This window comes from Penaeus chinensis, chromosome 36, assembly GCF_019202785.1.
Source record: "Penaeus chinensis breed Huanghai No. 1 chromosome 36, ASM1920278v2, whole genome shotgun sequence".
NCBI lineage: Eukaryota > Metazoa > Arthropoda > Malacostraca > Decapoda > Penaeidae > Penaeus > Penaeus chinensis.
This window is the reverse complement of record NC_061854.1, coordinates 30,750,527-30,765,526: the sequence shown is the minus strand read 5'-3', so window position 1 is coordinate 30,765,526 and position 15,000 is coordinate 30,750,527. Positions and strand designations below refer to the sequence as shown.

At 33.7% G+C, this 15,000-nt stretch overlaps 1 protein-coding gene across 28 annotated transcripts in view; it reads right to left on the bottom strand.

The window, feature by feature from the left end:
* LOC125044694 (rho GTPase-activating protein 190-like) overlaps nucleotides 1–15,000 on the bottom strand; it is a 194,055-nt gene that overhangs the window by 39,743 nt on the left and 139,312 nt on the right. For 20 of the 28 annotated variants that reach the window (XM_047641523.1, XM_047641521.1, XM_047641526.1 and 17 more), the window contains 8 exons: nucleotides 14,523–14,718; nucleotides 13,846–14,037; nucleotides 13,565–13,686; nucleotides 13,155–13,321; nucleotides 11,930–12,071; nucleotides 10,661–10,868; nucleotides 10,339–10,541; nucleotides 4,894–5,301 (listed from right to left, as the gene is read on the bottom strand). In XM_047641523.1, coding sequence (XP_047497479.1) covers nucleotides 4,894–5,301; nucleotides 10,339–10,541; nucleotides 10,661–10,868; nucleotides 11,930–12,071; nucleotides 13,155–13,321; nucleotides 13,565–13,686; nucleotides 13,846–14,037; nucleotides 14,523–14,718 — 1,638 coding nt within the window. The remainder of the gene's footprint in view (nucleotides 1–4,893; nucleotides 5,302–10,338; nucleotides 10,542–10,660; nucleotides 10,869–11,929; nucleotides 12,072–13,154; nucleotides 13,322–13,564; nucleotides 13,687–13,845; nucleotides 14,038–14,522; nucleotides 14,719–15,000) is intronic. The other 8 variants (XM_047641543.1, XM_047641545.1, XM_047641546.1 and 5 more) reach the window with 6 other exon arrangements.

Genomic DNA, 15,000 nt, shown 5'->3' with positions numbered 1-15,000 from the left:
GCACTAAATCAATTTAGAAATCTGGAAAAAAATGTGGCAGACCAGGTTTCTATTTCTAATCACAAGCAAAACCTGACTTCACAAGACAAATAATTTGTGCATTATACATTCCAATCTTGGGTGCTGATTGGCTGTGAGTCTACTTATAGAAGGAACATATCTTTGGTGAACGCACTATAGTGTACGTTACATGTGAGGTCATCGAGGGAGGTGCGGGATGTTGCAGAGTGCAGAGTGGGTGTGGGGAGTGTGGTGGCCTTCACCAAACGGCGTGGGGGGCCCTCCACACACTCACGATCTGGGGGGGCCGGCTCAGGGGGGGTCGTGGGAGGGGGGTACACCTGTAGACCACCTGTGGGACCACCAACCACACACCACCCACATTACTACCTCACCCGCACACATTTGAACAATTACCTTGCTCAAGGACCTTTGTTCACACCCACAGAAACTAGTTTCAGCTGAATTACATTAAATTGGTAACTTGACCAACAGCTTACAGCTAGTTGTACTCTGGGGTGATGAAGGGTTCTTGAATTTGGAAACTACTGATCAATGACTCTGGGGGGCAGGCACTCCCTTACTTTTGCAATGAAGATAAAGTATTGACCAATAGAACATGAGATTCAACTAAAGACAAGGAACACTGTAAAGTAATCCAAGTGAAGCCAAAGGGGTGCAGCACCCCAGGGTTGCAACTTTCCTCTACAAAGTCGCCTTCCAGGTTTGATATACAGGGACGATAATCAGACAAGTCCATAAGCAGATTTCAAAAGGGAAACACTAGACTTTCCTCATGTCTATGTGAGGCAAGTTAATCTGTTCTTACAGATGCTACCTCCAAATCCAGGTCTCCTGAGGGGATAGACAACCCTGCCCTAGGAGAGATGACAATTAAGTTTGATTTTTGACATCCATTCCAGAATGCTGACATCTACAAGAGGAGCTCCTGTTTTATACAGTCTTATCTGATCTTAACATTTCTTAAAGAAGATGGACTATTCATACTACCATACTACAGACTTAAATTTCTTAACAGAAAGAATTGCAAAATTTTATACAGTAAATACCATTTCTATTTTCTGGCATCAAGAATTCAAAAGCAATAAACATATCCTAATATGTACTGGCATAAAACAAACCCTGACAATTTCTTCAAAGTTTGTCAAGCTTATTTTGTAATTAAGGAATTCACTTCATTATTAAAGCACATTTTAAAAATATCTCACATCACCAGTGATATCCAGGGGCATAAATATAGCAAATTCTCTTTCCATTATTACTGCTAAAAAGTTCTCAAAACACATTTTGGATTATAAATCAATCCTCCAAAAGCATTAACATAGAAAATTATCCCAGCTACAGGGTTCAGAGGTTGCAGCATATTCTTAACCCATTGGTGATAGGTACATCTGCTGACCACCATAGTTATGTTTTATTATATTTGTTTATATACAGGGCCCATGGCTTCAAAAGCATTTAGTCAACAAAGAAATCAATTGCTAGGCCTATCTGGCCTCGCCTGTTTGACCCATCTCTGACTTTTTGGGAAAAAAAAAATATATTAGTATTATCAACATTATTGTTTTTATCATCTTCAGCTTCATCATCATAATTGTATGATCTTTTATATTATTATAATTATTGTTATGAGCAATTAACATTAACAAAAATAAAAAATTTACTTTTTAAAAATTCAGAGAAGTGGGTGTAGTAGGTAGGGCTAGCAATTGACTCCTTGGTGACTAAGCACTTCTAAACCTATCTATATGTAAATAAAATATATAAAGCAACACCTCAATAGGCATTGCATGCATATATATGAAATTATAATTATCAATGGTTACATTCTTACAGCAGCTACTTTTAATATAAACAAATAAATGAACTGGGCAACAGTGTCAGGGCTTGCTTTAACACCTCAGAGGATAAAGACCGTCCATTTGTAAGACAGAATCTAAAATTAAAATCTTTGATACAATTTTTCATGTCCTTTCTTTTACTCCTCTGATCATGGTACCACCATGCTTCTGTCTTTCAAGTAAGTAATAATATCAATCCATAATGAGTTCATCATAGGAACACATAACACATTGTTTGCTCATCTTGAACTGTCCAAACAAAGCATTTCTTAGTCCCAACCTCTTTTTCTGTTTTGAATCAGTTTGGTCAAGAAGACATATGAATGGACTAAAGTTCAAATGTTGTGTGATGTAATTTATGTATGCTATGACTTTAGCTGCAGTTGAGGAGGAGGCTTACCTATAGCTGAAAAATTGGATTCTGATCTTCAAAATGTGAATTAAATCAGTTTTAAACCCCCTTTGATTGTTATATTTCCCTCATTTTTAGTAGTATGTCAGCAAATGGTATCACTCTCAAACAAACAATGTTGTATCAAACACCTATGACCAATCATCTCCTCTTTAGTTAACTGCCACCTGGCAAATCTATTTTTTAAACCAACAAGAAATAACAAACATCCCAGCTCCACTAACAACCACAATATTGTCAAAAGAAGGTTTACTTATGGGAAGCAAAGGAACTCACCTGATAAACTTAAAGAACCTTTCATCCTGAGATAATCCATCTATGTAGTAAGCAGACAATTTACTCATACCAACTAAAAGTAATAACTATAACTTCTGTAGTTTTGCACTCCAGCAAATTCCAACATAAATACTTCAGACATGAACTGTTGGCGATGAACTGCAGTCTTATATAATAATGGGTACTGAGTGATGGAATGGGTTATTTAAATGATGAGTGTCTGTTAGCATAGGTGTATAAATGATATGCAAAAATAACAACAATCATCCTTACATAATTTTTACCCTACTACATGTGCATTAATGCTAAAGAGCAAGAGCCAAGGCCTTGATATGAACACATTTCAGATCTCAAAACCCCACCAACCAATACAAAACCTAAATTACACACCACACTAGAAATCTGGAGTAAATTGTGAAGCTGCAAAATACCGAGGCTAAGACCAAGCAAGGATTTGCTTGTTGAGCATGAGAAAAACCAAATCAAGCTGGCAAATGGGGTGATGCATACCCATTATTACAAATTTTCAAACCAGAAAGAAAGACAGAAGCATAGAGAGATAAGTAAACGGTCTCTCAAGAAGACACCAATCTTCTCCATTCTTTTTATTTCCATTTCTTCCCTATTCCCAACAACAAAAAAGCATTCTCAGGATGGTCAACTTATATCAGGCTACATAAACCAGAAGCTTCTGGTAGCATGTGCATTCCTATCATAGGCAGATCATAGTTGTACAGCAGTCTGGAGTTTTATTGAAGTAATGAATGATACTTAATGTACCTTCTGTGATGCAAAATTGTCAAAAGGGCAATACACTGACTAAGAAGGGCAGAATCTGCAATCTGGTTAAAATACATACTTTTTTTTTGCAAAGGGGAACAAAAAAATGTCTGTTACCTTCATGCAACAGATATTCTTAGTAACAATCTGGGAAAAATTGAGTGTTTAGTTGATTAGTTTAGGGATACTGAAAATCCTGGAAAAAAGACACCTTAGACTCCTCAAAATCTGAAATAGCTAGTAATTATTTTTATTCAAATCTAGGTTCAGGCCCATAAAAAAATACCAGACTGTTAAAAAATATATATCAGAAAAAATTTCAGATCATAAAAAAATATCTAGTATGTTTCCATTTAAAAATATCAATGTATAAATTATAAAAAATAATTTGTCATCATACAGATGTGGTTCTCTGTTTTCCATAAGCAAAAGCAGCAGATATGTTTTTTTTTTCTTTTTTATGTAAAAAGCTTCCTGCATTTCTCTATTTATATATATATATATATATATATATATATATATATATATCTGTACTTTAATATCATTTTGCAATCAGATATAGATAATAATATCACCCCCCCCTAAAATGATGTTATACCCACACATTACAACTAAGTATTTCACTAAGTATAGAATTACCCTAAAATGCCCTAATAATCAAATGAACTAGAACTGTTTATAAAATCCAAAATAAAAAAGAAAATTTCCTGAATGTGTTGAACATTTAAGGCATAGCCAGTGACTATTTAGATTTTCCCAATAACTTCCATCATAATAAAAAAAAAATAAAAAAACCTATCTTTTAAAAAATCAACTATGCAAAAAAATGGTAGAAAATCAACCATGCAAACATAAAAATTACCATGCATATACAAAGAATGCAAGTACTGTTTGGTACTATTTTAAAAATTATACCTGCTACTCCAGACCATTACAGCCAAAAAATTCATGCAGTTCAAAACATACCAGCCAATCTAAAGTGATCAAAATCCCCATTTAATGGAGCTACCTCAATGGGGACAGACAAACATTGCCCATGATGTCCTGATGTTTTTGCTCTTCATTGCCTTAAACAGAATTCATAAGATATTCCAAACTTAAGAAAACCAAGATTGTTTACGCTTTTACAGCACTGTCCCGAAAGAGAAATTTGTGATTTTTTTCCACAAGGTTTCATGAATTCCTTTTGTCATATACATACCATAAAAATTTCTTACATGTTTGTAGGTAGTTTGCAACAGGATAATAATTACAATAACCATCCTTCACTACACCACACGGTTTCATATTTTAAGTCATATCCTTTGAAACAAAATTCCTCTTAATAATTCCAGTATACATATCAAAAAAGAATTAATCATTACACTATACTCATTTTCTACAGTTACACTGCTTTGAGTTATCTAAGATACCTCCTACAAATTTATCTCTAAAATCACGCATGCACCTGGGCACAGGTCTATCCCCATAATGTACAGCAGCAAACCAAAATAACTGTTTTATAGTGACAAGCCAAAATAATAAAGTGTGCCATAGTGTAAGAGAGCAAAAGAGGATATTCACCCCTGTCCACACGTTCTCGTATCATGAGGTAGTCTCGGTCAGAGGCCCCATGGTCTAGCGTCAAACTCTCTGCCTTAAAGAACTGGTGTCTAGGGGCGGGCTGGGGTTTATTCATGTCATGGGGTAAGGTGCGTGGAGCAAAAGAATATGGGGGAGGGGGACGGTCACGCTGGGATGGGGATGCAGCCCCATCCCGTTGGTTGTACTGTCCCCCACTCCCACCGTCGAAGGAGTGGTCACGTGTGACATAACTATAAGGTGGTGGAGATGCCGAAGGAGGTAGGGGTGGGTATGGTGGCAAGGGGGGGTACGTGGGCTCCAGGTCAGAGGGTTGGGTGGAAACCTTGGAGCGGGAAGACACAGTTGTGGGCAGAGATTCTGTGCTCGGATATGATTGACGGAATAATTCTGTAACGAAGAAGAAACCTAGCATTTGCATTTGTGTGTGAGGACACATCATTGGACAACTCTGACTGCTATCAATTACTGTCTCATCATATTACATTACCACACAACACTCAATCTGAAAAATAAATCACATAAAAGAATGTTAAGTTGTGGTGTACAATGATTAGTAGCTGACCAGTGACATTCAGATGATACACCCCCCTATTTTCATAAATCTATGCAACAAATATACCATGTGCTTTCTGACATGCAAACCAGAAGCAGTAGTCTAGAAGTGCAACATATTCATCAATATTCTTCTTTGAGTATACATTATCATCAAATGCAAACCTTTGGTTAAACATAAAATATCATCAGTGACTTGTAACTTGGTGCTCAATGTATTCAATAATGTTTCATTATTATTCAAGTTTCACTTACGAATTTTCTATTGATCCCACTTCAACTTTAAAGAAGTGAATAAATGGATGTTTTTATTTAACTTCACTTGCTTCTTACTCATGCTACTACATCCTTTGGCGATGTATTCTCTTCCTGGAAGTCTTTTCACTCTGATCGACAGAGATAATATTTCATACAAACTTTTGTATCATACTCCAAAAGCCAAATATACAATGTCATACATATTTTTAAGGTGTTCACAAGGTGTATGAAATATCTAAAAACATTAAACAGCTCTCCTGTGATTGATTTACAGAGTGAGGCTACAGTACAATTGTTACAGGAATCAATATTGGTGTTTCTACATGCAAAGGTCCTGTTATATATTTTAGATCAGTTAAAATCTAAGAAGTCTAACAATCCAAGACAAATAACACGTTTTCAGGATTTGATGGAGAACAGTATCGTCATTCTACTGGCTGTTTGCTTGCTGGTCTCTGTCACCCAGTGCAAATGAAATGGTCTTGTGCAATAAGTCACCTGAATCAAGTCAAACCAAATGCGAGTCTTGCTTAGTCATATCAAAAATAGAAATAAAAGAATGGGTAAGCTTAGTCATTAACTCTAGAACTATCTGAGAGTTGCTTAAAAGCCATGCTTATTTACGATTCCCGACTAATGTTTCTAAAGCTTGTTCATCTACGATTTGTGATTATCTGAATTCCAGGAATGCAAATCTTATAACAAACAATCCCCCATATTATGGTGGATGGTTAAATGTGATAATCAACCATTTTAACAGTTACATCAGCTTCTGGGCACATGGCTGTCCTTATGAGGGAAGTTACTTTCTATTTAAAACAATTAATATAAAACGTTTATCTTACAATACTGATTACAATGTCTAGGTTTATGAAAATTACAGAATAGTAGTCTGTTTAAACATCTAATGCTATAGTTTTCACATCAAAGATAAATCAATTACTACCACAGCACATTGCACACTACCAGTGAATAGAAAAAATAAATAATTATTGTAAACTATTGCTCACTCTTTATGAACTTGTTTCCTATATCTATATCCATGTTCCAGAACCTGCATTAGAATACACTAATATCAATATGAGTGAGCTTAGAAAGATTAAACAATTTTTTTTTATATAATACATAAATAACTCTTAATATATACCAAATACTTGAAGGTATCATACATCCACTAAACAGGAATGACACTGTTAATCCATAGCAATATTTCCTAAGATATTCATAATCTGGATCCAAAGTCAAGGAAAGTGTTCTCTGTTCCTGCAACTATCAGCATTATCCATTGTAACATAAAGGTTATAGCCACAATGAGGAAATAATCCTTGCTGGTAATTTTTGCTCAATTACCAGGCAAATAACTAATTTACGGATTTCTTAAAAACTATAATTTGGTTTTATATACGTGGAAATATATATCCACTGGAAAGCTAAATCGAAGATTAATTTAGAAAATGGAAACTAGACAATCACTCTAAAGCAGACAATCATATGTAAGGAAAATTAATGGCACTAGCAGGAATGGAGCCTGGCACAATTAATTAAGCTTTAAGATATAAACAATCAAAACAGCCATGCTATAAAGCTAGTGTCCAGCAACAATGATCAAACAATCAGCCAACAGCAATGTTGCAAGAAAAATATAAAGCTTATATTCATTACCTAAACCTACTACTTATGATCCCAAGCAGAAAAGATTTAAATATATATATATATATATAAAATGCTATCTACACATTCCTTCCTGACATAGTGACAAACAATTTTTCATAGAAGCAACTCAAATACATACACAAAATTAATACACTTCTTCACTAGTTAAAAATGTATGAAAAAATAAAAACAAACATTGTAAATAACAACACTAGCTATACAGATCCTATTCATAAAATGACATAGAATCTTTTCTCCCCTATCCTCCATACCCTGGCCCTTGTGTAAAGATAAAAGTGTCCTGACAGCTCCACCTTCTTTGTTCAGTTAATGAGAAAATGCTTGCCATCTTAACATCTTTACAGCCTAGTACCTATCTGATGCTCACGCAGGTAAATTTGTCCAGTAGCACTGCTTTTCTGTATCTTTGTACATATAAAAAAATAATCAAATGTTGGTTTGTTTACAGTTGTACAAGGAGAGATCAAGTACCAAGATGAAACAGATAGTAGTGTCTGTTCTTAAAACAAATTTGAGGAAGAAATAGGTCTGCCATTGGGAAACTTGATGAAATATAAAAATCAATTTAAGAAATCTAACTTAAAGATTTATTAAATAAAATTGATGAAGAATAAGGTAACCAAAAGTTAATAATTGGTAGGTATAAATGGTTAAACAATATTGATATAACATATTTGTCAGTTTTGTTCACTATAATTTTAACCCCTTAATGAAGGGTGAATTTTTTTTTTTAAACTTTGGCATGTTGCCACAGTGTACAGCTGCATTCCAGAGATCGTGTGGTTTGTTATGATGCCTCAGGGCGTGATCCGTTAGGAAGGGGTTAAGGCTATGTTCATAACATAAAATGATTCAACAATGCCAAAAATGAAAGCATTAACTGCATATGGGCAGCCGTTGTAACAGTTTCAAATTACAAAATGAGTTATATTTTCTGGGTATATGCTTTTGTATTTAGAGTGACTCTTTTCCAGTACATGCTCATAGAAGCCAATAAGAAAATAAGTGAACAATCAGTAATTATCCAAATATAGTAATTATTAATATAAAAAAATGCTAATCTAGTTTTTATTCTGCAAAGGATTACACAACAGGCCCTAATCCACAAATTTGAGATTCTTAAAAAAATATCAAGCACACGTTCTGAAGGCCCATAACTTCTTTGCTTATATTCATAAAATTTACAAAAATATTAACTGACATTTTTGTTTTTATAAATTAAATAAATCTTTGCTTATACAAGCGTGCCAATAATTTCTTATATGATGCACATTTTCTCATCTGCGTTGAAAATCTGTGGAATTATTTAAGCACATACACACTTATTAGCTTGTACCTTTTTACAAGATGAATTATTTATGTCTGAGGTGTGCTTCAAAATCAAAAAGATGTGAATTTTCATTGTTATGGTACTTTCAGATAAAGACAAAAAAAAATAATAACAAAAAATTACCTAAAAATAAGTATAATTGACAAAAAAAGGATAAAGTATTGGAAGAAGACCATATGTACTGCAAAGTTTATCATTAATATGAAAAGCAGACAAAAGTAATTATGAGAAAAGGAAATAAAGAATGTTTATACCTTATCAGCAAGGTTCAATCATGATACTGTCAAAACAATTCATGGGCAAATAAATTAATCAGAAATCATATTACATGTACATAAAGCGACAAGACCTTATAGTTTCAGAAAATGTGAAAGAGAGAGAAGACTGACTTGTACTGAAGTGAAACAAACTTGTATGTATGACAAGTAAAGAATGGTTTTGCTTTCCCCTATGTTAGTAGAGGAATTTTAAAGAGAAATATAAAAGTAAAAACATACATATTTGGGTATACACCCACACAGACACTCAGCAAAAGCATGTACTCATTTGCACTTAATCCTATATCATTGCAAACACACATTTAACACTTCTATACATTTACAAACATATAGAAATACTCCAACAGACAGAAAAATAGAGAGAGACTAAGATACACTGAGAATGACAGAGAAAGACAGACAAAGTAATAAAGATATGAACACCCACACTTGCATTTTACTATGAACACATGCGCACAATGCTCACACAAACATACACATATATCCATAGTCACATCCACACACACTATCACACTTACACATAGGAAAGACAAAGGCAAGGGAAAAAATTTCACAAACCTGTTTAAACATACACGACAGTCAAAAATATATATATAAAATCATAAGCAGTTTATGGCATTAAATATTTAAGTAAATAAATGGACATTTATGTGAGCTATCTATTCAATAAGCAATCTAATAATACTGAACAAATAGAAAATGATTCTTCACTCACTGGCTGCTTACTGTTTCACCTCGATAACTGTAAGATCTCAGAAAGCTTTTTAGTCTATCTATGTACACAGACTCTTTTGGAGGTACCTACTGTATGACAATTGCATAGTCACATCTATCACTCCTCTATTCTTCTATCACTCTATAAAAAGGGAGGGGAAAAATGCGAATTACCTCTATCCTTTTCCTACATAAAATGTACATGACGATACAAGTGCTTGCTTGTAAGAGTACGAAACACAAAGCACATTACACACCAAGTTCCTGAAATCATTTTTTTTTTCTTTCTTTCTTCTTAACCTGAAAGCATACAAAAAACACAAAGCTCCTATTTTCATCTATTTTTTCAAAATTTTGAAAGCAAGTAAAGAAAAAAAGAGTAAAAATAATTTTAAAAATAGCTATTAAAAGCCAATGCAACCTGAAAATTCACAACATATTGCCTGTTGCTCTTTTATATATATATAAACAAAAAAATAAATAAATAAAAATAATGACATGGCAGCTCCTTTTTTTTTTTTTTTTTTTTTTTTTTTTTTTTGACAACCACACACAAACATTCTATAAAATTCTTAATTGGGAAAAAAAAAAGATGGTGTTAAATACTGAAAACCTTACCTTGCTGAAATCTCTGATGCTTCTTGAGTTGCGAGGGTTTCATGAGGTGTTCCTCTTCGTCATTATCAATGTGGGAATAGATATCCGAGTCATCCGAAGGTGTGAGAGGCTGGTCATCTGGGAATACTGGTGATAGAGGCTCATCCAGGTCGTCCCCTAAAGAAACATCTGTTGGCACAGTCTCGTAGATCTCTGAACTGCTCCTATAACATGGAAAATTAACCTGATAATGGGAAAAAAGATGGGGGAAAAAAAAAAATAACAAGATGATAACTTCAAATACTCAGTCTCTCCTAAGAACAATAACCCAAACGTAACGCACTCGACCCACCCTTCCGCAGACTGGGATCTGGGTGGGAGGCTTCGTCTTGGTGGTGGCAGCGTGATGCTCCTGTGGTGGTGATGGGGTGGGCGCTCCAGCGTGCCTTCCCCAGAGTCATCAAGGCCAGAGGGATCCTCCATGTTGAAGGCCTGCTCAATTTCTGGTTTCTTGTCCCACACCTCCTTGAAGAATGGTGTGTAGAAAGCAGCTGTGCAGAAAGGAAATAAGATTTTGTGGATTAACATGTAAAACACAATAGTCTATGGGGTTTTTCTCTTTTATACAAGGTTAACCCATTGGATCCAGGTGACAGGAATATGCCAAAATGGAAAACTTGGACAGAGGGCCAGAGTGATGAGAATGTCCCGCTATGAAAAATTCAGCTGAGGGACAGGATGAAGGGAATCATTCTCCATGAGTGTACAATGTTCTTAACCTAATGGCACCGGGTATAGAAAATTAAAAAAAACTCTACGCTCTGGCGAACGGCGGCAGCGCGCCGACTCTGAGCGCGTGATATCGGTACATCAAGCCGAATCATTGCCTCGGGGCGTTTTGGCGCGGCGCCGCTGCGGACAGCCGCACGCCTCACATCGTGCGTATTGTTATGACGGCGATAGCCGTGACCCGTCGCCATTGGGTTAAAAGTAGATTAGACTCAGTAGGCATTCAGGAAGAAGGATCCAAAGCATGTTAAGTTACAGAAAATTGAATGATGACACAAATGACACAATAGTACTTATTGTTATTGTTATTGCTCAGAGTTACAGACTACCTGGAGAAATAATACGGAGTCTGCTCAGTGAAAACAGTATATTACGGTCTTATTGCAGCAAAAAAAAAGACAAATTTAGACCTTAGAAATTGGCAAAAAGGAGAAAAAAATTGCAGGAAAAAATAACATTGTAAAGGGGATGACAAGAGTCATGATACTACACAAGAGTGTTCTTGTGGGCTGGGCTTACAAGCCATACACCCAGAAGGGTTGCCACTCAGGTAAGCCTAATACCTTGATTTTGGTCCAAGCATAAGCAGAAAGGAACCGGATCCAAAGGGGTAATGTATATTTATTGTGCACTAACAATGACAAGGATTTCATTTCCCATCTTTACTGAGAAATAATTTTTATATGAATCTTTATTCTAATTTTTTTTTTTTTAAATCAATCTTTAAATGTGTAAACCCAAACCGTAACTTGAAACAAAAAGCTTAGAATGATGACCAAAAATACACAATGATATCTGTAATCAAACAATTTTAAATACTTACTCTTTTGCTGACAAGTTGCAGTAGATGTCATAAAATGTGCCTGTAGTCTGTCAGCTATGGCATTACCCTCAGTAATCAGTTGTTGCGAAATATCAGATCCAAAAAATGCAGAAGCACTGCTCGTGTCCGTCATTGCCAGAATCTAGAGTGAAGGAAGTTTTTTTACATTTCATATTATATGAATATATATATATATATATATATATATATATATATATATATATATATATATATATATACATATATATATATACATATATATATATATATATATATATATATATATACATATATATATATATATATATATATATGTATATATATACATATATATATATATATATATATATATATATATATATATATATATTATATGTATGTATACATATAATATATACATATACACATACATAATATATATATACATATACATATATATATCATATATATGTATACATGTATATATGCGTATATGTGTATATATATATGTATGTATGTATGTATGTGTATGTGTATATATATATATATATATATATATATATATATATATATATATATATATATGTGTGTGTATATATATATATGTATATATGTATATATGTAATATATATACATATATATACATATGTATATATGAATATATATGTATTAATATGTATATGTTATATGTATATATATATATGTATATATGTATATATGTATATATGTAATATATATACATATATATACATATGTATATATGAATATATATGTATTTATATGTATATGTTATATGTATATATATATGTATATGTACATATGTATATATACATATATACAAATATATATGTATATATGTATACATACATATATAAACATGTATATATACATATATATGCATATATACATATATATACACATGTATATACATATATACATCTACATATATATATATATATATATATATATATATATATATATATATGTATGTATATGTATTTATATGTATCAATATGTATTTATATGTATCTATATGTATATATATGTATGTATGTATGTATGTATGTATATATATATATATATATATATATATATATATATATATATATATATATATATATATATATATGTATTTATATGTATATATATGTATATATGTATATATACATATGTATATATATATATTTTTTTTAATTAGCCAAAAAAGGGAAAAATTAAATTTCCACCAGTATACAACAGCCTGTACCTGGATAGGAAGATTGGGAATGTTTGCAGAAAATGCCCTGAGTGTAGCTAGTGAAGCCTTGCGCTTGGTGGAGTACACAAGGATGAAACCATGAACCAACTCTTCGCGGAAAGCATTGGCACCATGGTAGGACGACACTATTACCTCCACACGACGCTTGCAGTCATCTGTAATTAGTGTGAGAATTTGGGTACTCATTTATGGGTGATAGGAAGAATGTAACGATTCTCGTCTTCATCTCGGTTCTGAAAAGCTATATATCCAGGTCTACCTAAAGGCTATCTGGCAATAACAAACCAAGCTTTGACAACTGGAAACTTCAAGGTAAAGAAACATCTAGTTACAAGAATTTTTTTTTTTTTTTTTTTTAATTCAAGTGACCAAATATATAAAATATACAAATCACCTACCTAGGAATGTTTGTAGTGAGATGGATTGATCGCCAGTTACAATACACCACTGGTGACTCAGCAGTGGGCTCAACACATTCTCCACTGAGTAAGGGTCTCCACATAACATGCACATTATGATTCTGGAAAGACGCATTAATATTTATAATAAATACCAATCTGCATATTCGGCACATATGTCAATACACTATATATTCAATGTCTCTATGGTGAGTATCAACACTTTAAAATATATTCATCAAGGTAGATTTATAAAAGTTAAAAGGTCCCCTATTCCTCACCTGATATCTGGTTGTGAATCTCTGGGTAATGTTGCAGAATTGAAGATATTGAGGGAGTGATTGCGATGCTGTATACTGGTGATTAAGGAGCGCAGCGCCTTCGTGACCAAACTGCTGTCGAACCTCCGCCCTTCGCCACCCCCAACACTCAGACCAACGTCCAGGAAAGTGCATTGCAAGCTGCCAGGGGGACTGTGTTTTAGGATAGCATTAGGGTTAGCCATTTAGTTCACATATATCTGAAGTCGGTTAAGAAAAAACTTCAGCAATTAGCATTCTAGAAAGCTGATTTGACATTCATTGCACAAATTGGGCATACACAAGAGTTCACTTTAAAGCTCAAATTATTACACAATGCAACATAAAACTAAGATGCACAGACATAAAGCTAGAATACTATCAGCAAAATTCAAAATTATATATCTAAAGCTAGCAGACATTCACAGACATCTAATCTCTTCTATGTGATATCCATATCATCATCATCATCATCATCATCATCATCATCATCATCATCATCATCATCATCATCATCATCATCATCATCATCATCATCATCCTGAACATTATCAACAACATTATCACTAACAACATTATCATCATCATCATCATCATCATCATTAACACATACACTGTCACTAGACAACAACGGGACACAAAATCTAACATGTTCTCACCTGTCAGCCAACTTTGCTCCCTCGTCATGCAGGTGCTGTGCTGCATTATGGTCCAGGTCCGGGTCAGGAGCAAATAGGACGGTGATGGGAGGAGTTGGAGTGGATTCCTCACTTTCCAGTTGTGTTAAGAGTGACTTTTCTAATGATTCTCTAACATACTCCAATGATGCCTCATTACTGTATGCACATACAACACCTGCAGAAAATACAGACAGAATGAAAAGATGTGTTTCATAAAATGGTAGAATATATATCTAGCTATATCAAAAGTGTAATAAAGCAAGGGACATTATATATTAACAATAGCAATAGCAGCTATACGGTTACTGTGTTTTTCCTCTCCTCTGCAGAGTACATATATGAGATTTCTGTTTACACATAGTTAGATATACTAATATATATACACCATCTGTGATGATGCATAAACAGTGCAGAAAGCAATAATGAAAGGTAGATGCCAACTTTTTAGAATAACGCA